This window comes from Amphiura filiformis, chromosome 10 (assembly GCF_039555335.1).
Source record: "Amphiura filiformis chromosome 10, Afil_fr2py, whole genome shotgun sequence".
Taxonomy (NCBI): Eukaryota; Metazoa; Echinodermata; class Ophiuroidea; order Amphilepidida; family Amphiuridae; genus Amphiura; species Amphiura filiformis.
In genome coordinates, this window is record NC_092637.1 from 16,163,165 (window position 1) to 16,188,842 (window position 25,678).

The 25,678-nt window shown below is 37.6% G+C and overlaps 2 protein-coding genes across 2 annotated transcripts; one reads left to right on the forward strand and one right to left on the reverse strand.

Annotated features, from left to right (window-relative positions):
• Positions 1–101: 101 nt before the first annotated feature.
• LOC140163233 (aldo-keto reductase 1B-like) lies at positions 102–10,148 on the forward strand. Its single transcript, XM_072186631.1, has 8 exons — positions 102–323; positions 3,284–3,400; positions 3,956–4,033; positions 5,660–5,776; positions 6,127–6,233; positions 7,043–7,208; positions 8,346–8,428; positions 10,011–10,148. Exons 1-8 carry the CDS (start codon positions 102–104, stop codon positions 10,054–10,056), a joined length of 936 nt encoding a protein of 311 aa, XP_072042732.1. The 3' UTR covers positions 10,057–10,148.
• A 2,609-nt stretch (positions 10,149–12,757) lies between these two features.
• On the reverse strand, positions 12,758–17,751 carry LOC140163234 (NXPE family member 1-like). Its single transcript, XM_072186632.1, has 4 exons — positions 17,614–17,751; positions 15,444–16,198; positions 14,187–14,242; positions 12,758–13,666 (listed from the first exon to the last, which is right to left on the reverse strand). The coding sequence occupies exons 1-4, from the start codon at positions 17,749–17,751 to the stop codon at positions 12,843–12,845; spliced, it is 1,773 nt and encodes a 590-aa protein (XP_072042733.1). The 3' UTR covers positions 12,758–12,842.
• Positions 17,752–25,678: the final 7,927 nt, after the last annotated feature.

Sequence of the window (25,678 nt, forward strand, 5' to 3'; positions counted from 1 at the left end):
CAATTTTCAAATTCAATTTTCTCGAAATGCGTAATTTTATGTGATACGGCCGACGAAATAAAGACACATAGACACATTCTTACCCAATCGAAACTTGAGTAATGGCGATATCAAATAATTACCTTTTTAAAAACTTATTTTGTTTTATCCAGTCCAGGGCAGCTGGAAATGTCACTGATGCAGTGAAGCATGCTATCAGTGTGGGATACAGGCACATAGATGCTGCAGCTTGCTACGACAATGAACAGGAAGTTGGAGCTGGTATCAAGGCTAAGATTGATGATGGGACTGTCAAACGTGAGGATTTATTTATCACCACTAAGGTATGTCATTTGAACGGTAAAACATATTCTGCAGATATATGAGCTATTCCAATTTAAACATTGTATTTGAAAGACTTGATCTTATTCTCCTATATCCTACACAGGGTATTTCAAATGGACTCAACTATTCAGCTAACCCCAAATTCACATGATAGGAGATGCATGGATTGCAATTTTTGACACGAAGATATGTGACCCGTTACAGCGAAAGGTATCTTATGTCGCAGGGGCGTAGCCAGCTTTCTTGGTCAGGGAGGGCAAAATAAAATTTTGGGGGCACAGACGAAAAAAATTGCTGTTGCATCATACAATACATAGAGACTGTATGTCTTCGAGCTTCCCGAAAAGGGCCTTATTGGGATGATGTGCGCGTGTAGCGTGAAAAAAATGGTATTTTACACTATTTTCGCCCATTATCCGGCTAAAAAAGGGCTTTATTTTTGTATTTTACACTATTTTGGCCCTGAATTTTGCTAGAAAAGGGGCTCCTTGCCCTTTTTCTTTTCCTTTGCCCTCCTGATTTTCTCTCTCATTTTTTTGTCAGAGGGGCACTTTTTCTTTCATTTTTTGTCAGGGGGCACTCTCCCCCCACCCCCCCCCTGCTGGCTACGCTACTGTTATGTCGGCTGCTACAAGTTTCTCTTTTTCCCCAATGTTGGCAGAAAATATCAAACAATAATGACAATCTGAAGTGGCGGTCATTTCAAATCATCTACAAGTCAACGAGGTTCAGGAATGTCCTCTCATTGTTAGTGGGTGGCTACATACCTATACAAATACAATACAATGCTTTTGTAACCCACCACTCACGCCACTTGAACAGGGATTAGCCATATCAAATAAAGACTAGAGCTGTATAACAAACAGTTCTATAGACAGGTACAAGCTTATTATCCTCTACAACAATAGGATTAATGATTGGTTTAGAATGCATTTGTTACTAGCAAAATAAGGCATATGTAGCTCCCGACTTAAGGTACCTTTTGCTGTAACGGGTCACATATAGGGATGATGACGCTGCACATCGTCATCATCCCTATATCTTCGTGTTAAAAATTGCCGTGATAGTACAGCGAATCCTCTCGTTTTTTAACAGCTACGCATCGCGATTTTGTTCGAGATAGGCCGAGCGACTCAGGCTAAGCATACCATGACTATCATATCGTTATGAATTCGGCAGAGTGACGAATCGAGCATTTTAGGCAAATTGAGTTTTTGTATGCTTGTGATTATGTTTCAGGCGATCTTTCATTTCCATCAAAAATTAATGATAAATCTTATTTCCCGACGTAGATATTGAAATTGTGATTTGGACGAATCTCGCCTTAGTGCGATTAATGAATTTGACCAAAAGACGAATCGTATACTTAGCTGTACAAATCAGGTTGCTAAATTGTATAGTATAGCTGGAAACTCCGAATTTTCTATATTACATGTCATTTACTGTTATTCTTGATAGTAATGAGTAGCTATAGGTATCTTCTATCCAGTGATGCCAAAATAAGTACAAACATTCCCCACACGATATCGCTATGGCGTAATTATGTCAGAGCGCCGTCGCAAAATTGGGAACATTATACACAAAATATGGGCCAATATTGTTATATCTACTCTAAAATCCTTGATTTCAACCGGGGTTTTCACTAAATATTACGGGAAAGACTAATTATAACTTATATACCAAGTTTAGAATCTATAGCTTCAGGACAATCAGCAATTTTTACATACAATCCCCAAATCAAGAATGAGTGCTATAGTTTACACGTAGTTGAATGCGGATTCGTCCCCGTATGTAAATCTTTGCGCAGCGATTGACACTTTTTGGATTTAGCATAAAGCCGAATAGCTGTAAATACCTGTTTTGAGGGAAATATCGATTGTTTCAGAACATGCAAATATTGCAAATAATTAGTGCATATTCACTTCTATAATATACATTTCAAATGAGTGCTCACGAATGTTCTCATACTTTAGCAGGGCCGATGGAATAGTACCAATATTTTCAAACGCCGTTTACTCAGAACAGCGATTTTGCGGATTCGTCACTCTGCCGTATTCATAACGATATGAGATACCACGGCGTTTCTATATTCTACACATTATTACGATTTGTGCATGCTCTAGTACCCCATATGATGTTTCTATTACAAGAAAAAAATTTGTTTTCAGGTAAAACCAGGGTTTTGTTTCCAGTACACTCACTCGAAAAGCAGTACACTAATTAGCGGGGCCTTGCAGCTTGCGGTGGATATCTTTTACTGCATTTTTAATGAAAAAAATTTGAAATCCAAAGTAAAAATTGAGATATTTTTAATTTTGAGAATGACAATTATACTTTATAGGTATAAAGGAACGCGTTTAGCCCATTTAGTTAAGTTCCAGGTGCACGTCCTATAACACAATGCATATGTAAACTTTCTTTATCTGTGTCAATAATAGAATATTGATTTCAACGGAGTATTGAGCTGTATGGAAAAAAATATTTATAATACGGGGTGTTGACACTGTGCGCTGTGCACTACCATCAACCACGGCCACCAACCATGACTACCACCGCCACGACAACCAATACAACCATGTACCAACACCATCAACAACCTACACTACCACCAACACTGTTCATGCAGAGGTCATCGGGACAAAATACCCTCTTTGGTACCACAATTAATCACGAAAACCACCTAATTCAGAGTAAAAGTTGTTTATAATGTTTGAAGTCGACAGTCATGCAGAGGTTATCTATATTAATTTCGTCACTGGGCGGGAAAAACCTCATATGTACTTTTGGCCCTTGAACATGGATGAAGCAACCTCTTCAATATAAAGTCTACACCTACAAGGCTTTATCCATGTTCCACTTGTTCCCGCCCAGTGACGTTTTGAAGCTACAGCCTGATGTTCGGGGCTCTTGTGCCACAGCAGCTCTAGTTTTGTTTCTCTTAACTTGTTTTGTGTTGTAGATATGGAATACTGACCATCATCCTGATGATGTGGAAGCCGCTTGTCAAAAGAGTCTGGATTTGCTGGGCCTTAAATATGTAGATCTCTATCTCATACATTGGCCTATGGCTTACAAGGTAAAGAGGGGGTAGTAGGGTATAATCTCATTTTTCGCAGTTTAACGATGTTTAAGTAGCGAGGACGCGTGTTTAGGTCCTCGGTAAGCACGAGGTTCTCGGTGTGTGGGTGTGTTGTTATGTTGGTGTCCTCGGAAGTAGTGTACAACAAATGCAACATGTGCGTGTGAATTCTGCTCACAAATGCAACTTGTTTGAGCGTATTTTTTGTTGCTTCAGTGTTTTGTAAATCAGAAGCAAAAACAACGTGTATATCAAATTCAATGCCATTTAATGCAATACGTATTGCCGGTGGTGGTCATACTGTCATAAACATATCAGACCTAAAATGTCACTCGGCTATACACTTTCATCTGATACCAAAATCTGTTGCATTTTAATGGGTAAAAAGGGCTCGGAATGATGCCGTCAGTTGGGTCGCACGTTGGCACTGCAGCTGTAAGTATATATCCGTGGTAGAATATCCACTATTTATTCTTTTTGATGAATTACATTCACACAATAGATAGTTGCCTACCACCATCTATAAATTATTTATTTGTTCCTCTTATTCAGCGAGGTAAAGAGTTATTTCCAAAAGACGCCGATGGCAAATTGCAGTTTGCAGACACCGATTATGTTGACACGTACAAGGTAAGAATGACAAGTCTTCAACAATCGTTCCCTCGTTTGTTCTAAGTTTTAGTTTCTCTATTGTTCAGAAACCTTAAATCAGGTGATTAAAAAGTTGAGCAGAACTGGTCTTCAATCAAAACACTTGTGTGCTGGGAGGACACAGTAGGGCAAATTACCATCCATAAGTAATAGCCTATTGTGCTACATATGCATAATATTATCGGATATCTATCGTTGTCGTTGGTGGGCTACTTCCATGTCACCGTAATTTATACCGAAAAGCATGACCCCCCGATTTCTACGGTCCCGAGGCCTAGAAATGGTCGAAGGGGGGAGAGTACGTTGAACAAGTTAAAAAGTAGAGAAGTTCTCGTTTTCCCAAAGTTAGTTATCACACTTTCAATTTGTATCTAAATGCATCCTAAACGCCTAACGTGTTTAAAATGTGTTACAGCGCTACCGTTTAGCTAATCGACATGTTAAGATATCAAACATCAACCTGTATATAATCTAAAACACAAGTGCGATAACTTGTAAACCAAAGGGACGGTGTTGATTTTATTTTGTATTTGTGATGTTTAGGAGTAGGTGTTTCCAAAAACACCAATCGTTACGTAAAAATATGGAAAACAATATTTTCAGCAATTCCTTAACACTTGTATGTGTTTAAAAAGTGTGTGCATGATTAAACAGTGTCACAGCTACAGCTACATGCGGATGTTCGACCATAATGTAGGTGATGAGGCTAATCGCACTTAAGATAACACTAAACCTACAGTTAATGTTGTAAAAACCTTGCGTTACCAACATGGAAAACGAGTAGTGAATGACAAAGATGCAGAAAACAAAGATACGCCGGCTTTTCCAACATAATGTAGTGATACAGTCTGATCTATATATATTATTTTATACATCACATGATGGAGCTGATGTTATCGCATCGTGTATACTCCTGCCAAAATGCATAGGCCTGAGAGTAATATCTACCAAAAATGTTCCTGTAACCTTTGTTGAACCACTGTCACATGATCACGCGCTAGCGGATTTCAAAGAATCTATAGCAGAATACGTCCGCGCTATTTCTGGAAAGGAAAAACTGTGTGAGATCTTGGATATCCTACTCCCAAGGCAAAATACATAGGCACAAAACCCTGGCTCTATTGGTAAATATACAATTCCAGGCGCTAGTGTCGACGTTTAGGACATTTAACTGGAATCTCCACCATTTATGTTAACGAGATTTTAGCTAGCAAAGTACAAGGAAGAATACGACTTTGTGGTATGGATATTATAATCTCATTTATGTCAAATAAATAGAAAATATTGTTTTAAAGTGAAGAGGTTTACAAATAATTACACCTACGCCCGTATGATTCACAATTACACCAGAATTCAATATTATGTTTACGTATGAGGGGGATCATAATAAATTCCAATACTAGATAAAGAAAAATTGTTTCCTTTTCACATTTTTATTCAGCCAAGTCATGATAATAAATCACCCCCCCCCCCCTCCCACCTCATTCTTAGGTACTTTGTCCCATTTGAGATCCACACTCCCTGAGTGGAAGATGAAGGTCATGTCTTCCATAGAGGGTGTATGGATATCAACTGAAATAGCCCATTTGCTTTACTTCTTAACAGGCAATGGAAAAACTTGTAGCGAGTGGCAAATGTAAAGCTATCGGAGTGTCCAATTTCAATAAGCAACAGATAGAGAGAGTGATGAAGGCAGCCTCCATTCCTGTGGCTAACCTGCAGGTATGTAACTTTATAATAGCAGCACTTAAAATTAAAGCCATAAGGCGACAAAGAAGCGCGCTGTTCTACGGGTGGACGAACCTTTCAAGTAGGGTCGGTCGGGAGTTTGTTTTTTAATTAGCAAATGACTCTAAAATCACCCAAATCTATTGATACAGTGCCATTTCCCCCAACTTTGCTCTCGTTTTCTCAATTAAAATAAATCTACTCTTGCCCTAACTGATTTAACAAGTATACAGTAATGTCCGCGTCACAGTCAATCCCCTCTTCCAAAACACTCCTGATTTTACACACAATTTTAAACAAAATCCCAAAACGGGAATCAATTTGAAACCATCATTATTTTGCAGATTGAGATGCATCCAAGCCTGACGCAGAATGATCTGGTAGATTTTTGCCAATCTAAAGGTATTACCATAACAGCCTACAGTCCACTGGGATCCCCTGACAGACCTTGGTATGTTTATGTTGAGAGAGATACACAAAACTATCAATTGAATTGATATACTGTACCGTACCGTAAAACCTCGTCTACAAGCATATAGAGTGCTTTTGATAAAAGCTAAATTAATCCAGACCCCATCCATCAACAAATTTATAATATTATGGAGTTTGAGCAAATTAACTACCGATACAAACATATACAAACAAGTACTATTGTAAGACCAATATATTGTATTGGCATATTTTCGGCTGTCAAATTTAGCTTTCATCAAAAATACACTATATGCTTGTAGGCGAGGTTTTACGGTATTCGTTAGTAATAAACACAAGTACCCACCCAGTGAGTTTGATTCGCTTAACATAAAACCTCTGCCCACTATGGCTCAAGACGCATTTTATAACCATTCAGCATCATTCACGGAGAGCCTTAATCATTAATCAGCCTACATATATAATAACCATCGCAGCCAGGATCTGTAGGCGGGGACAATTAGCAGTAATAGGTTCCTTGCCCAGTGGAATTCAAAGCTAGCTCAATTTTTCCCAGAGACGGCAGGAATTAATATAGACCCTGCGGGGCTCGAATTCTGACCGTAACACACTCGCCAGAAGAGTCTATGGCGCATTGCCGGTTGAGCTAACTGGACTACCATGACATTATTAAGCCCCAACTCGATTAATTAAATTTATTTGAATAGTCTTGTCATCCGGGCAAAGTTGATTATAATATTTATACAAACACAGACAATGCAGCCTTTTGTATAATATATCATACCTTGTATCTGAACTCGATCCTCAAATGATAATATAATTTGTACACAGGATCAAAGACGAAGACCCAAGACCATTGGAGGACCCAGTTGTCAAAGACATAGCAGCTAAGAAGGGCAAGAGTGCAGCACAGGTTCTCATCCGATTTGCCTTACAGCGTGGTGTTGTGTGTATACCAAAGAGTGTGACTCCATCCAGAATAGAATCTAACTTTGAGGTGTGTTGAAATCGTTTCTGCCCGCTATTTCGAAATGGTGTCTGCCAGATATGTCGAATGTTCGCTATGTCGAGAATAATGCTCGCTATATCTGATATATAATAAGGGCTGGTACCGGGGGGTCATCATACATTTCTGTTGAGTATGCACATCTGGAATTCGGAGATGGTGGGTCTTTGGGTGCTGAGTACCGAAAAGGGGGAGTCTTTCGGTGCTGTGAACGGTCAAAATCAAGGGTCTTCTTGGCTTTCTGGTTGAATAGTTCTTGGAAAAACCAGAAATGTGAGGAATTAGCAATTTAGTGGTCTTATAGAACTGACATGATCAAAATCAGGGTTTTTTAAAATTCAGGGGTCTTTAGAAGCCTCGCGGTCCAAAAAAAGTATTTCCGGATGAGCATACCCGTAATTATGGTCATTTGTGTTAAGTGTCCCCGGGGTTGCTATATCGATGATGAAATAACACTAAATATGGTTAGCTATAAAGGTTAGGGCTAGGTTTAGGGTGAAGGTTAGGGTATGTTCAGTTCAGTTCAGTTTTACATAGTTTTTGACATCATAGTAGAGGGCTGTACTCCGACCGTTTAAATGGTAGTTGCAAAGGAAAACAAAGAGCCAATCATGCATTGAACACCATTAGCACTACCTGCCGATCTAACATTGCCTTCGATTGGTCAATTACATGATATCTTCATTTCAATCACCAATCGGAATGGAGCTTTGCAAATAATTCATCACAATTTTTTGTGTGGTGAAATTATTCAACAATGTTGCTGATAGGTCTAATTAATAATGAAAACTTCTTTTTGACCAATAGGCAGGTAGTTCTCATGATTGGCAGATGCACTACGAACAACAAAGTCCAACATCAGTCATGAAGTCTGTTACGATGTAGTCATGATATCTTTCACGTAAACACAAAGGCATGAAATGCTGGGATTTGTTGCTGAAACTAACCTGAATAGAAAATACAGCCAGCAATGTGTTTTCTTCTCCTTAACTTTGTCGGTTTAAAATGGTTGCGTTGGTATAGTAATGTAAAAAGGAATTTTATGTTCGTAGATTTTGTTTAAACGATTTTTGTGTAACTTTAGACATTATGAATTCAACTCAAGACTTCGTATGTTTATTTTTATAGTCTTTGAATTTTGAGCTGACTCCAGAAGAAGTGAAGAAGCTGCTGGCTCTGAACCGAGACTTCAGGGGAGTCGCTTTGTCCTCGTAAGTATTCGCATCAAATCACATCAAATCAAATCAAATCAAATCAAAATCAACAGTTATTCACATATCACAATTAAGATAAATACCAGTGAAATAGAACGTTACAAAGTGTTATTCAAGTTTATGGAAGACATGACCTTAATCTTCCACACTGGTAGTATAAATATTTCAAATTTGGTTACCTGAATGAGTGACTCCATTCGAAATCTACAGCCCCTATGCGGCCGATTAGGGTCTTGACTTCAATAAGAGGTGTATGGGCTTCAACTGGAATAGCCCATTTTTACACATTATGTACGATGCCACAAAAAGCATGCTTCAAACATTTTGTTCTGTATTCTCATCAATATGGGTCTCATGTAGACCATTGACGTGCTTTATACATGAGGTGCTCAAGATGCTTAATGCAAGTTTATAATTATCAGAACATTCAGTATGTTATTTTATATTAAAGAAAAGTACTTATCCAACCTCATCTATTTTATGAGCAAATGATTGTACACAAGCTCGTAGATGCAGTTAGATCGTTTACAGATCTATATTCGGAAAGGTCACTTGCCCGAAAACCCAATAATTTAGTTATAAACCGTAATCCTTACCCTAACCGTCGGACTAATGACCCTTTGGCTTAATGGGTGGTTTCCATTCAATCAATGATTTACAATATCAGAAAAGCCAAAAAAACCCCGGCAAGAATTGCCTATTTGGGCCCCCGCCCCCTAGCGCAAGGAAAAAAGAGGAAAAAGGAGAGAGAGAGAGAGAGAGGAAAAAAGGGAGGAGAGAGGGAGAGGAGGGGAAAAGAGATGGGGAATCCATACGATAAACAATACCATACCATTATTATCAACAAGCCTGTTGGGCCCCCGCCCCCCTAATGCAGGGAAAACAAAATGTCTTTCTTTTAGGGCGCTAACGCCTATAATCCGGGTTTTTTTTTGGTTTTTTTTTTGGTTTTTTTGCTCTTCACTTTTCAAAGCACCGAAAAAAAAAATTGGGTCAACCTTTTCGGGCTGTTGAGGAAGGGGCGTCAAAATTTTTGTTTGGTGGATTTGGGCCCCGCCCCATACAGGCTTGCCCCCCTGGAAAGGATAGGTGTTATAATAAGATCGAAAGTAGTTTTGGGGTCTCTGTCCGCACAGACACCTACAGCCGCATATACTATACATTGGTTCGCTTCAAGTTCGGTAGTGAATAATGATATCACTGCTTTTTCTCGGATGTGCCGCAAGCGTGGCGAAGCCGACAAACCGGCCTTTTACACGTGCGTGTAGGCTCTGTGCGATTAACTTTACGCGTGCGATTCGATACTGCGACCAGCGAAATACACATCACTGCTGAACTTGAGGTGAACCAAATTGTTGAATAGTGCTTCACATCTTTTCAACACTACAATTTTCTTCTTTTTTTCTCATACAAAATATGCTGAGAATTAACCTTAGAGTACAAAGCTTGTATATGTGTCCTTTCACTTTATGTTTATGCTCTTACGAGAATCACTGATAGTACCTGTAACTGCTGATTGATTCGGTATTCACGTTTACCCCTCTGATTTAGTGATTTTGTTTTCTATTTTGCACCACAGAATAAACCACAAGGACCATCCATGGTGTCCGTATAAGCCAGAATAGGACTTCACAATTACGCCACAGTGAATTTTAGGTGTATATTCGGTATTCATGAGTTTAGAAGATTTAACACTAGGCTAATAATTATTCGGTGCCCTTTTACGCTAAAGACAAACCAGATGTTACTAATAAAGCGAAAGTGGTAACATTAATAATTAACTTAATTGGCAAGCTGAAATAATTGCAAGCAATTTTTCGGCTTGTTTTAGTTTGGCTAATTTCATGTTTTCTACCTAGAAATAATAAGCTAAATGATCAGTTTTGCGCACACTTTTCAGAGAGTGGGTATGGAGGCCAAGGCAGCTTTTCCGGGGGGGGGGGGGTAAACTTTGACGAAAATGATCAAAAATGGGCTAAGAAGTAAAAAAAAGCAGGAAAAGAATAATGTCTGGTGAAAATGTATACATTTTCATTATCAGCTTTGGGATTTACTCCAATAAATTTGAAAAGAGGAATGAGGACTTGATGTCTTCAATCTCTTAATTAATCGCATAATTTGTGTTTAAATGTTTGAGAAAATGCACGAATTTGACATGACAATTTGGCACCATACATTTTACATGCACACCGTACAATGCATACCATACATGCACGACTAGGCAAAGCTAGTCCCACATGTTAGTCATGCCTGCTTGAATAACATTAAGTTAGTCAAAATGGACACCACACATGCACACCATACATTTTACATGCACAGCTTGTGGGGAAATGAACCAAAAATGTCTGGTGAAAATGTTTACATTTTCATTATCAACTTTGTGATTTACTCCAATAAATTTGAAAAGAGGAATGAGGACTTGATGTCTTCAGTCTCTTAATTAATCGCATAATTTGTGTTTAAATGTTTGAGAAAATGCACAAATTTGACAGTTTGACACCATACATTTTCCCACAGATGATTACCATAATTGGATTCTGCACATCCGGTGTTCCGTATCCTCTATCCATATGGCATAACTATGTAGTCAATTAAATGTGAACACTGATGGTACTATTTATCTTAAATTTTATTTACATATTTACTGGCATTCAAACAAGAATAACTCTTATTATTAGATTAGATAAAATTACAAATATATGAAAATAGCGCCCTCAGTTTTCACACAAATAAACAGTTTATGGAATAGAATTTACCACAAAAAAGCAGAAAAAGATGAATAATTTGATAAAGAAAGGAAAATCGATGGTAACAAAAATGTGCGTATAAGTGTAAAAATCTACTCAGATTCTGATCACTGAAAAAACTATATTGTAGTCAACTGTGCTTCATTGAAGTAAGACATGCTTATTTTGCTCTGAGCTTATCTTGTTTGCTACTGAGTTCTATTTGAACTTGCCTTCAGTTTTTGACTTGAATTTGTTTTTAAACTACAGCATGTAGTTTTCGTTGTTTGCTTTTATATTTTGTTGTCTGTCCCTGAAGAAGAGCAGTTTATCTGCTCGAAACGTCGGTTGTTTTTTGTCTGTTTGGTTTTGTTTGTCTGCTCCAGGTTACTTTATCCTTGTTGTTTTTGCAGGTTTAGCACTTTTGTGAGCCTTGGAACTGGTAATTTTTGGCTATCGAACTTTGCCTTCCTATGCCTACATTTGCTGGTTTTGCCCCCCCGCATATTGTCTAGTCTGTATTTTACTTGTTTCCCCACATCAAGTTGGTGTACCTTGCTCGTTTTCTTTTCTATATTTTATTTCTAATGCAGAGGCCAATTGCAAATTCTATGAAATTGTGTTTGACAAAAATAAACAATTACTTAAAACAACCGTGTGTGATTGAAACTAGATGTTTCTTTTTTGTCTACTTTCTACCATCTTCCCGACTGCCGTGCCGCGATGTCTTTTTTTCAATGTATCAACTGACAGTCCTGTACAATGATTTTATATAGTCGATAATATATTATCTAGTAGAGCTCATGGAGGCAGCCATTAGCAGACCACCCATTGTCAGATGGCTGGATGATTTTCAGCTGCACACACAAATGAATAGGAGAATTTTGAAAATGAATCATGACTTTTTGTTAAACCGCTTACGGCAAAAATTCTGAGCACTGGGTGATTCTAAATTTTACATACAATGCACAAACCAATATTTGTAAAATCTTTGTCGAGAGATTAAAAAAGTTATCGAGAGAATTTTCTGTAATATTGTTTTAAATTAGCACAAAATACAATTTTCTAAGCAGAAAAATGGCCACAGTTCCTATCTTGCCATTGAAAACTACAGGAAGACCACCCGCAGAGCTTCAAGCTACATGCCAGACAACCTGGCGCCATATGCAAATGGCTGCGCCCATGTGATGTAAGTCGATAATATATTATCGACTTACATTATCGACTTATATACTTACAAAATCATTGTACAGGACTGACTGAAGGTCGAGTGAACAAAATGTATGGTAGGAATAAGCAGAAACCGTTCATAAAAAGTAGGCTACTTGAGTTTTCACATTGTGTGCAATAAATGACTTTCATGTTGACATAACATTTGTGCATCCGTCGAAGCAATCGAAGTATTCCTTACTCTCGGCACGTAGAGGAAAGGCTGCATTAAAGCCATAATGTACGATTTCCATCATATTTATTTTGTTATTCTTTACTCAAAATAGTGAAATAAATGTAAAGTGAAAGAAGCCGCACCGGCTATGTTTTTTATTTAAAATTGATTGGTTCCTATTTACAACCTTAAAGATTTATTTTAAATGAGCGCAAAAGATGGATCTACGATTAGCTTAAGTCGTTTGGGCATAATACGCGTGTTTTTTTATGACGGATAAAAAAAATCTTAGCGGGTGGTACTAAACTTTTATCTCGCTCCGACAAATGTAAGAAAGTAACATGTCCACTTCTTGTCGTATTACTGCATATGGTGTATATACATCAATTTTAGCACCAGGGAAACTTAGGTTCATCTCCCATACATCAAGATACCAAGCGCCAGACCCAGCAAATGTAGCACGCATAAGCTCGCCCCATTCATACGCGGTGTAATTGCTCTTGGCAATCCTTTCCTCTAATGTCACAGCATGACCCGGATGTGGGCCTCTCACAATTACTGGCTTGTTGGGACATTTGTGGAGATATTTCTCAATAGCAATGCGAATCAAGAGTAAATGTTCTCGGTAACTTTCTCGCGTCCATTGCAGAAAATGTTCCCAAGGACTAATAATTATGATATCGTCTGCGCAACTACGACCTTTTTCTTCCAATATTTGCACTGTGTGAATAACATCGTTAAAGTGACGTGATGATTCTGTTTGTATAAACGGGTGATTGATAAGTTTTAGAGTGAAGTTGTAAAAAGGAAAGTATTGATGCATTTTTAGTTCCTTGTCGTCATTTTGTACAGCTATTCCTAGTAGAACTGAAGTTAGGTACACAGCCCATTGGTGAGACTTTAAATCTCCCGCGCTTAATGTTAGTTCGCGATTGCGCAGACAGGTGCCAATCGCATCCTGGTTACGCCAATGGGTTGCCTGACAAAGTAACGATGTCCAGTTGCCGTTTGACCAAAACCCAGTTGATAGTCGTAGGTGCTTGAGTTGGTTAGATATTTCTGTTGGTTTACATAGTGGGCGTGATTTGAAAATCGTGGGTGTTAAATATTGCACATCATTGGTTCCTGTAGCAAAAAAAACAGAACAAACCGACGTAATATATGACAATACAAATTTCGAATAATTGAAAACAAAAATAAGATTTTCGAATATCTAGCGCCACCCTAATTTATGGTCATGGTAAAAGTTAAAGGTCAATAACAATTATCGCTTGACAAAAAAGTATTATTTTTCTGTTTCGTCCATCTCATCAGAGGATCTCATCAAATCTGGACCACTTTCCCGGGAAAATGGCTTCTGGTTGTGTGTAGTCATTCGTGGAATTCTTCTTGGAGCTGTTTTCAACATTATTACCTGATTATTATCATCACACTCGCGCGAAAATCAAATGGTGCTTAGAACGGAGATGTCGCTCTGGAGGTCAAATATTTGACTGGCAAGAGCAACCGTTGGCGGCGCATCGTATTGTGAAGAGGAAGAGGAAAGTTTATAATCGCGCACCAAACATTTTCAATTTTTACTTCGCTATGAACATAACAATTAACATATATATTTGTATGTAATTTTGTTCATATTTGAGCTTACCAGGTAACACGTCAATAACACGAACACCATTTTCTAGTCGACTTGCAAATTTATTCCTGAAAATAGAAAATATATGAAACTAAGTCACAAATCGTAAACTTGAATAAATAACTATTTCCTCTGTATGATTCGGGGATGTGTCTCTCAAATGGGATTTTTTTTCTCTTCGCGAGAAATTCTTAGACATGGTTCTTTATTCTGAACAAAAAACCGAGGGAAAGACTATTGTCTCAAGTTGACTGATTGAAATATTTTAATCTCTTAGGAATCAATCTTAATAGATTGAAAAATAGATTGAAATGGGTTTTTAGATTGACTCGAACTCTTTTTGTTGACTGGTGATTTCACCATCTAATCAAGTGTTACTTCTACTACTACTATACTACTAAATGACATGCGTTTGCATGCTTGGAATGAGGTTTCAAATTTAATTTTTAGAGTGAATATTTTCAATTCTCGCTATTCGCAATAAGGGCGCCGCCAGCGGTTTGCGATGTAATCGTGATGTATCATGGGAAAAGGTCGACATCCAAGTCCGCGCAATACGAATATTACCATGCTATTACATAGGAACACGTGACAATATTTTTTTAGGTTGTCAAAATAAAGGTGTTACACGCGAATCGATACTCAATAATACTTAATAATGTGATTTGAAATGTGCACAATTAATTTTTTCTCTATCGATTTGCGTGTAATACCGTTATATTGACAAACTAAAAATATTGTCACGTGTTCCTATGTAATAGCATGGTAATATTCGTATTGCGCGGACTTGATGTCGACCTTTTCCCATGATACATCACGATTACATCACAAACCGCTGGCGGCGCCCTTATTGCGAATAGCGAGAATTGGAATTAATTGTGTCTAAGGCAATGAAAATCAATTCTTTTGACTGAATATTTCATCGAAGAAGATTTGTCCTAAACTTCAATCGCTACTACTAGATTGAGAATCGCTAACACATTAAAAATTTCCGGGAGAATTCAAATCATTCAACTGAATACTGTCGAAAACGATTTGTCCCTAACTGCAATCAGCAAACGATTGAAAAGTCAATCTTTTTGATTTAATATTTCATCAGAATATTTAAGAGAGTATTGCATAGTAGCAGTAGTAGCATGAAATAAATACCGCTGTTCGCAATCCTTGAAATATATGGCAAAATCTAAAGTTTCTTGCGTTATTTTGAGAATCGAGAAAGTTGAAACAATTGTTCCAAGGATATAGTTTTAACAACAAATCATAACTCACCCTTCAAACATGTCTATCAAACTTCCCGCGATATCTCGTGTTACTCTCATCGTAGCGTCAAAGTTATACTTTATCCTATCAAATGCTGCACAGGATATGCTTGGATGAGGATTATGACACGCGAACACAGTTTGACCCATCGCTTGCGGAAACCAGAACTCGCAATCCCGTGTTCCGTTGCGAAGCTCTAGACTATGACGAATTCTGCACGCAACAACCTCCTCACCTCCTTCGTTTCTTACAAAATAACCATTCCAAATAGGTTTACCTCCAGTCCTCCAATACGTGTTTCTTAAAAAGCTGTTGGCGTCATTTGAATGGACTAAGTTAATATTAATTTCAGCTTTTCCAGTCCATCCTAAGTAAAAATAAACACTATAGGTCCCATTTTTATGATCAATTATTTTACCAGCTGTCCCAGCATTTATTTGGTTGGGTTCCCCCTGGTGTGCGTTACTATTAGATATCAATGTGGCGAGCCAAAAATCTCCACCAACTGTTCGGGGGTGGCCGTCTTCATCTCTGACTTGCATGTGGATGTGGAGATAACTGCCACGGATGGGTTGATTCAAAAGTTGGTAAGTTGATTTCTTGGCAGATGTAAAGTGAATATAAGACATCCCTGTGTCATCCATTTCTATGATTTCTGTAGTGTTCTCTGACAGTAAAGTCTGAACTTTGTCCTTGTTGACGTTGGTGTCGTTTCCTTTGTGTCCCATATGATCCTCATGCATCTGAAGCCCGGCCATCTGCAACTAAAATATTTCAAACATAAAACTTAGTAACTATATAAAGAGTCAAAACACTTTCGAAAGGTGCTGAATAAAAGAAAAAGTGCTTTTGTTTTAAACTGTTTTATTTATTTTATAGAGTATTGCCAAAGAACATATTAGAATCGGAAGATATCTGATTACTTTGTTATAATTTCAAGATTGATTTGATTATTATTCGATTCAAGAGCGGCGGTAAATACAAGTGTGGACTATCCTACATCTACTCGAAAATAATCGAAATATAAAACCAAATTTCCGGAGAAAGTGTCACAGAGTTGCCTACTGTATATCAGTGAGCGTTGAACGTAATTTGTAAATAGAGCGTGGCGCAATTAATAAAAGTACTGTTGTTTTTCCTGCACTCGGGTGCCTAATAGTATATATGCCGCGTTAAGTGTTCCTCCCGTTTTATATAGTCACTAATTAAAAAGTAAGAAAAGGGGCTTCGAAAGTTATTGTAATATCAAAGAAAATGTCCGGAGAAAGTATCAGAATGCTGTCTAAATAGGCCCGGGAAATAGGCTAGCAGTGAGCGTTGAACGTAATTTGTAAATAGAGCGTGGCGCAGTTAATAAAAGTAATGTTGTTTTTCCTACACTCGGGTGCTTAATAACATACGGTATGCCATGTGGTAGCCATGTGGTTAAGTGTTCATATCGTTTCATATAGTCACTGATTAAAAAGGCAGAAAACTGCCAATAAAATATAAATGAGCTAAAATATCACTTGTTACTATAGCGAGTCTCTATGCTGCGTTCTTCTTCGAGTGTAAGTGATAAACAATGAATCGGCCCCATCGTCCTGCCTGAGTTTGTATAAACTCTAGTGATATATCTTTTCTCCAGTAAAGCGCTCCACAGACTCCGAGTCCGAGTATTAGACGTACAATATTGTATGTAACATATCTACGTTATTTAATCTATTGCCATTCTATTTCCAGTAATGTTTAAAAGTTCTAACGAATGTTTGATGACGAAAAATCGATAATATGTTACATATAATATCTAGCAGAAATATATTATCGATTTTACGTCATCAAACATTCGTTATAACTTACTTATAACATTACTGGAAATAGAATGGCAATAGATTAAATAACGTAGATATGTTACATACAATAAAAAGTCTGCATACTGCTTTAAGAGTCACATACATCAATATTACCATCTAGACGTTACACTAATATCGATTATATATACATATCGATTGATATACATTTGTGAACTGATTTCTTGTTATACCAGACCTCCCCCACACCCCCTAAAAACGAATCTTACCCCAAAATATAGCAATGTCATCAAAACCACCATGATTATAACCACTATTCCAGTCCGAGTGCGATAATACCGAAATCGATTGGACATGTAAGCAAGGTCAGCATTGGATTTCATCTGTACGTTTCTACTGGTTCGCTTTTTCAGTATATCACTATCTTCCATTGCAGCATTTTGATGTGTTCCTTCAGTAGCTCCATCAAAGCGACGATGGATTCCTCCATGGTTGCCAAGGAAACCGTATCTTTTCCTGTCTTCCATTTTTTGGTGTCCAAAGATAAACGAAAAATACAGTATAAAAGACAAAACATGTATAGCCTATAATATACCTATAGATTATGAAAAATATAGACCCAGATGCGCTAAAATGTACACAAATGTGTACAATAATTGGGTTATTCCAGTTGAAATCCACACACCCCCTATGGAAGACATAACCTTAATCTTCCACACAGGGAGTGTGAATTTCTAACGGGATTACCTAAAATGGTGACTCCATTTGAAATCTACGCCCTCTGTGTGGGAGATTAAGGTCATGTCTTCCACATGGGGTGTATGGATTTCAACTGGAATAACCTGTTCTGTGGGTTTGGAAATCCAGATGGTGTGAAAAAATTGGGCTGGGTTTTTTCGCTTGATGAGGACAAAATCCTGGCGAAATTCGATTCAATATAATTTTTTATATTTGATATTCAAAACGATAATACTATAAATAGTATGTTTTGCATGGCTGAAGGTTTAGTTACATGTATTATTATTGTCAAGCAGTATCTCTCATAATATAATTATTATTAATATAATTTTATTTTTGCTCATTAACGTACACTAGGCTTGAATACAACGCGTGTCACTCACCCGTTTAAATCAGATCGATCGATTATACTGCATGATTGGACACCCGCCCTTTTGTTTTAACGAGATGCAGGGTTTGTGTGAACATGTGTAGGCCTAGTGGAGTATTTCTGATGCATGCGCTATATGTGACCCGGCAGCACAAACGAGCCGTAAATTCCCTAAATTGTATTCTGTGTTACGGTGTAAAATGTGTACGAAGGTCGTATTCATCGATAACTTAAGTTGGCCTGACTTCCGTCTTATTTTGATAGTCAAAACCTAATCAATAATCCTATTGTTGAAGTGGATAATAAGCTTCTACCTTAGATGGCCGGCTATAGAACTTTTAATAGCTCTGGTCTTTGTTTGCTTTTGCTAAATCCTGTTCAAGTGGTGGATTGTATGCATAACCAACAATTAACAATGAGAGAACTTTCTTAAACCTCGTTGACTTGGGGATGATTTGAAATGACCGCCAATTATGACTGTTTGATATATATTGCCAGCAATGTGGAAAAAAAACCGTAAAAAGCTATAATTTTGTTGAAGGAGCAAAGTTTAACAAACCATAACCTCGCTTCTGGATATCGTTTGAAGTCAAATGATATACCATTTTTAAGTTTATGATGTTTATTTTTTAAACACGAAATAAAACAAAATTGACCCGGGGAGGAATTTACGGCTCATTCTTAGTCAGTGGGAGTGGTCTAGTTCGTATACACATTTTTGATTGGACAATCGCAAGATTTCGGGTGCCGTTTATCAGGCCGTAGACGACCCCACGTCATCATGCGTCTTGATAATGCCTTACACGCTTGTAGAGGTGCGCGTATGTATCGCGATGTATGCGTAGACTAGTGCGGAATACGCGACGCGCTAGCAGTACGCGCAACAGAATACGTGAAGTTGTAAACAAGTTTCGTTCATTTTATAATGAGGGAGTTTTTATGACGGTAACTTAGTTTTTGCTTTAAAAAATTGTTTACAGTTATTAAAATAATATTTAACTGACTAAGAATGAGAATAAACGATAGGAATTTTTTTTGCCTATCCTCTACCTATGATAGACGACAGGCAGGTCCAATATTTTTATCGTAGTGGATACCGGCTGCGCCGGCATCCACTACTCAAAATATTGGACCTGCCTGTCGTCTATCACACGAAGGATAGGCAAAATAAAAATTCCTATCGTTTATTCTCTAATTCGCCGTGGACGGTCACATATGTTCATCTGGAATGGTAGCTCGTTGTAGCAGCGATTTTGACCCGGGATTTTGATATTTTGACGTAAAAAAACATTGTATAAAACTAAATAGTAATCTGAAGCAGATAGCAAAAGAAAGCTAGGCAACTATCTTCAGTAGAAAGCAAGGAATACTTGGCAGTTATCTAGAACAAGATAGCAAAATAGCAAACCAACGTCAGTAGATAGCAAGCATACAGCTCAACAGCTATCTTCAGTAGATAGCAAGTGCAATTTAACTGCTAGCTGAAAGTCACGTTTTGCAACTTCTTCAGTTATATTATCTTCAGTTAAAAACAAGTAGGCCTACAATTTATCAGCCAGGTCTACTTTTATCAGGTTCAGCTTTGCAGCTATCTTTAGTAGGCCTAGAGAGCACTCAGAGCAGATAGCAAATGCAGCTGTGGAGTTATCTTGAGTAAAAAACTAGTAACAGCCAGGGGCGTAGCCAGCTTTCTTGGTCAGGGGGGGGGCAAAATAAAATTTTTGGGCACAGACGAAAAAAATTGCAGTTGCATCATGCAATACATATAGAGACTGTATGTCTTCGAACTTCCTGAAAAGGGCCTTATTGGGATGATGTGCGCGCGTAGCGCGAATAAAAATGGTATTTTACACTATTTTCGCCCATTACCGGCTAAAAAGGGGCTTTATTGTTACAATGTGCGCGCGTAGCGCGGAAAACTTTATTTTACACTATTTTGGCCCTGAATTTTGCTAGAAAAGCGGCTCCTTGCCCTTTTTCTTTTCCTTTGCCCTCCTGATTTTCTCTTTCATTTTTTGTCAGAGGGGCACTTTTTCTTTCATTTTTGGTTTTTGGGGGTGGGCACTCTGCCCCCTCTCTGCTGGCTACGCTACTGGTAACAGCTTTCTTCAGGAGAGCAAGACTAGTACAGCTCATGCGCGTATTTGGGGGGGGGGCTTTGGGGCGCCAGTCCCCCGGAGTAAAAGCAGGGGGCGGCGAAACGAAGGGGAGGCTGAAGACGAAGGGGCGGCAAAAACAGGGGCGGCAAAAACGATGGGGCGGCAAAAAGAATTAGTAAAGAAAAAGGGCGGAAAAATTTGAAAAAATATAAGATTTTTTGAAAAAAATGCTACATGTACTATCCATCAAAAACTTCTCTTAAATTGCCCGATTGAATATTCAAACAAAAAGATTGAATTTTCAATTCTCGCCGTCCCGAATTAGGGACAAATCGTTTTCAGTCGGGTGATTTGAATTTTTCAAACTTATTTTTTCAATCAAAAGGAGTGATTCTCTATCTTCTACAATCTTTCAGCGATTAAATTGAATTTTCAGGAGAAAGGATTGATTTTCATTGTTTTTCAATCTTTTCCAGTTGAAAAAAAGATTGAAAATTTTCACTCTAAAACAGTTTGGAATCTCATTCCAGATGTCATTTGGCAGCTTTTGGCAGTACATTAGGAGTAACACTTGATTAAATAGTGAAATCAGTCTACAAAGAGAGTTAGAATGAAAACAAAAAATACTTCAATCTATTTTTTTTTAATCTATTTAGATTGATTCCTATATCATCAATCGTTAAAAGATTGACATATTTCAAATAGCCAATTTAAGATAGGGAGCGCCAAATCGGCCTCACTTAAAAATATCATAATGCCGATGCCATTCCCATCACCTCCACGTCTAAGATATTCTCAAGGAGGAGGGGGGATGAGGTAGGTGCGCCAATTTTGTTTCTTGCCCCGGGCGCTACCAACCCTTAACGCCACTGGTGGCCGCTCCTATATCCCAGAGGGCTACAGAAAAGGTAAATTTTGCCGCACCTGCTGCCCTGCAGCAACAGTCCAAAAAGGTTGACCCAATTTTTTTCCAGCCAGGATGGCGCTCAAGAATCTAAAAAACTAAATTTAAAGAATTACCCATCGAGCGGGCAACCAAAAAGGTATGGTTTCATTCTCTTTTGAGCAAAAGAAAAGTATGGTATTACACTAATCTTGTGAGTGAACTGCTAATTTAGGTGTTTTGAAATATTCGCACTTTGGTGTTTTAGGAAGGATATGTAAACTACAGAACACCAAAAAATATGAAGAAATTATTTCCAAACCGTGTTAAGTCTACAACCATTAACAATATGCACACTATTGTCTCATTTCGTAAACAAAGGCCCACGAGTATTGTTACCTTGCGTTTGCTTTATAATCGGTTACCCAACTGAAACTATAGCCTAATACCGGTACCAGCTCATTGCAATACCCTGGTATGTAACAGAGCAAAAAGCACGAAACAGACGTGGAAAACGGACGCGCGTCTAGTCTGCAATAAAGGCCAAATGGACGTGGAAAATGGCCAAATGGACGTGGCAAATGGACGCGGCAAAAATGCCCTAATGGACGTGGGAAATGGACGTGATAGTCTTTATCTCCAGCCGTTTACGTCCAATACCTATTAATTGAATAAAAGGCATTCAGTATTATACATATTTATTAAGCTTTATTATGTAGAGACGGGCCGCATTCTGCGTGTTTTGCCCGTACAGTCTGCTGCAAAAATAATAATTTAGGCCTGATCGATATTCGACAACATTTTAAATAATGTCGTAAAACATCAAGTTTGTGCTTACTGTGTCAGAAAATTAGATGTTATCAATTATCATGTTTAAAACACGGTAGATTTTGTTTTATTTCTGTATTATCGAAACCAGAAGTGCTGATTATAGGTCCTGCATATGTGGAAACCGGCGCTTACGATAAGTTTTGATCATCGAGTCATTTAGGCCCTATTATTATTATTATGTACACATTCTTGCTTCTATAAAAGCTTATAAATACTTGGTCCTGTATTATATAGGCCTATGTGGAAACATTATTTACTATGTCAAATGTTTAGCCATTGAATTTTGATAAATGTTTAATCAATATGTTTATGGAAGTTGACACATGAATGTTCAAAATGACTAGCTCAAGGGCTGAGTGTGCCTTTCTGTGTAGGCCTATAGGTAAAATTTAAATTGAATTGATTAGTATGTAAGAACGTGTTTAACTTTGGAGGTGATGCGTAGGCCTATGCCTGTATGCCTGTAAGCGGTAAGCCTATAGGTTGTTAGGACGCCCCTTTTCAGCATCGCTGTCACCCCCTCCCCCACCACTTTTTTTCATGTTCTGCCATGCACCCAAAGACCCCTTATTTTGCCATTTATTCTTTCATCGCCCCTGGGCCCTTATTTTGAACAGCAAATTCGTTATCACCATACATAGGAACAAAATCTTAATCTTAGGAACTTCTTTTGAAATAACAAAGCAATTAAGCAAAAACTATAGAGGTTAGACCTACTGAGGGTTTGTTTTGGCTCTCACCCAAAGACCATAGGCCCTATTTGAAAAAAAATAATCATGTATTCACCCATGCCCGCCTTAGGTCCAAACGGCCCGTCTCTCACCCATGACCAAAATTGTACTTTTTGCTCTCACCGAATGTCATGATCATGCCCTCGTCCAATTTGAAAGTGTCCGATGCGGCCCTATACATAGGCTACCAATTTCATATAAGTGTCCCCGGGAGGTAAACATTTATAAATACTACAACTTTCCTCCATGTGTATGGGCATGTTTAATAATTACTCTCGTATCTATATGAAAAACAACCGGCATTCATTCACACACCTAGCTATATCCTTTTAAATCAGAAAATGGTTCTTTCTGACCTGTATACAAAACCTTTTTCATGTCTACAAATGGTTCTTTCTGGCATATTATAGGTCATACCACCAAATTCCAAGAATTGTGTCAAAACTACAATACAAAATACACACCCATCCGCCTTACACAACCCCCCCCCCTCCCCCATGATCCTACAAACATACACGCGGTATTATAGATGTTAAGCGCAGAATGCAGAAAAATGCGTTTTGAGCTCACCATACAAAATAGCATCTCAAATGCACATCATATTTCTTTACTGATTTCTAGGACACACCATACATATATTAGCTTATATTATAGCATTAATCATACTTATTTATGAAAAATGTGCAATCTGACTATTCTGATTTGTAAATGATTGACAGTTGTTTGAACATGCTGATGACAGCTGCAGTGCGTTGTACTGCATCGGTGCTCCTTTATTAAAAGGGAAATCCCTGAAAGAGCTTATCCAAATTATTTGGTGAATAATAGCATTTTCATGAATGAAATATAGCATACGACATGCATATGCATGAATAAATTAAATTGGTCCTTACCGTCCTTTACAGTTACCAAAAAGTAAATATAAATTATGTTGTTTGAATTGGTGAATTGGCGTAATTAAAAATAGGCCCTACCTTTGCTGTCCGTGTCATGATGTGTTCTTATGAAATAAAAAATAAATAAATAAGTAACAACCAAGGAAGACAAAAAAGAGTAAAACCCAAATCAATCGAACTAATACAACCCACCTCGATACATTATATGGACCATGATAGATGTTGAGCGCAAAATGAGAAAAAATGCCTTTTGAGCTCCCCATATAAATGGCATCACAAACGCCTCACCTTATCAACTACAGGGCCTATATTTACCCACTAAGCTGATCACTCCTTTTCTATACTCACCACACACATAAACAAACACTAAACACGCACCTCATATCATTGACAGACTTTGAAATATTTTGAACGCAGAATGCCAAAAAATAAATTTCGGAGATCTTGAAGATAATTAACAAATTTGATCAGAATAAAAGCTATGACATAGGAAACTTCATTGTAAAAAACTAGCTAAAGAACTTGTTCAACCTCTTACAGGTATTCATTACAATATTCATATTCATAGCTAGCTATCACACAAGAAACTGTAATAATCAAAAGCAAGAAAGTATTCACTGATCATTCAGGACTGCAGGCACATGCACTATTATGGAATTCCCTTAAGGGATGGGGTATGAGCGATTGGGCAGTATTTTTGTGGGACATGAGGGCACATCAGACATATCGAATTGCACTCTGAATATGAAGAATGTCCTTCTGATATAAAATAATTTTGATTTTTTTTTCGCAATATAATACACATTTTATGGCAAATGATTAAAAATTGATATTTTTGATATTTAACAGTCCTCGAAGTAAACTGTATAAATACATTGATGATATGTACTTAAAGTGTATGTAGTGTGAAAGTGTAAAGTGTGAACAACCGACGACCAATTGAAAATTTTGACCTTTTGTATTGAAGATATGGATTCCCCCCCCCCCCCCAAAAAAAAAAAAAACCAAAAAAATTAGGTCTTTTGGGGAAAAATGTATATCTTCACTATGAAAGGTCAAAATTTGCAATGCAATTCGATATGTCTGATGTGCTCTAATGGCCCACAAAAATACTGCCCAAGCGCTCATACCCCATCCCTCAAGGGAATTCCACAATAGTGCATGTGCCTGCAGTCCTGAATGATCAGTGAATACTCTCTTGTTTCTTGTTTGAGTATACTTATTAATACAGTTTCTTGTGTGATAGCTAGCTATGAATATTGTTCTTTAGAGCTGACTATAAAATGCCATATCTCAAAACACAAACGTCCCATTATAACAACGTCTAAAATTTTTGTTAAATTTGTTTTTCTTTCTGTATTTCTATCTTATTTCGTGCAGATCAGTGTTTCGTTTTTCCTACCACGGCACATGCGCTAATGCACAGTTTATATTGTCTTCCAAATCTGAGTATTTCACACACCCATTTGGAAGATTACCTTTTTTCTTTGTAAATTACTGATTTCTAGCAAACATACCTATATTTATTATAATATTAATCATGTACTTATTAATGAAAAAGGGTACAGTCTAACTATTCTGATGATTGACAGTTTGCATTGTAAGCTATTGTACTGCGCCGGTTCTCCTTTGTTATAAGGGAAATCTCTGTTTGGAGATGGAAGATCTAGTATTTTCACGAATGCAACATGACATTATCCTGTACATAATAACTTTAGAATGTAAATTTGATAATAATTAAATTATCAATTATCAGTTACATATCCGTATTCCTTTACATACGACAGCATGCTGAATAAAGTGCACACACATCTTCCAAATCTAGGTATATCAAACACCCAGATTTGGAAGTTATACGAAGTAGTCCTTTATATATTGTTAAAAGTAGGCCTAATAGATGTTGTTT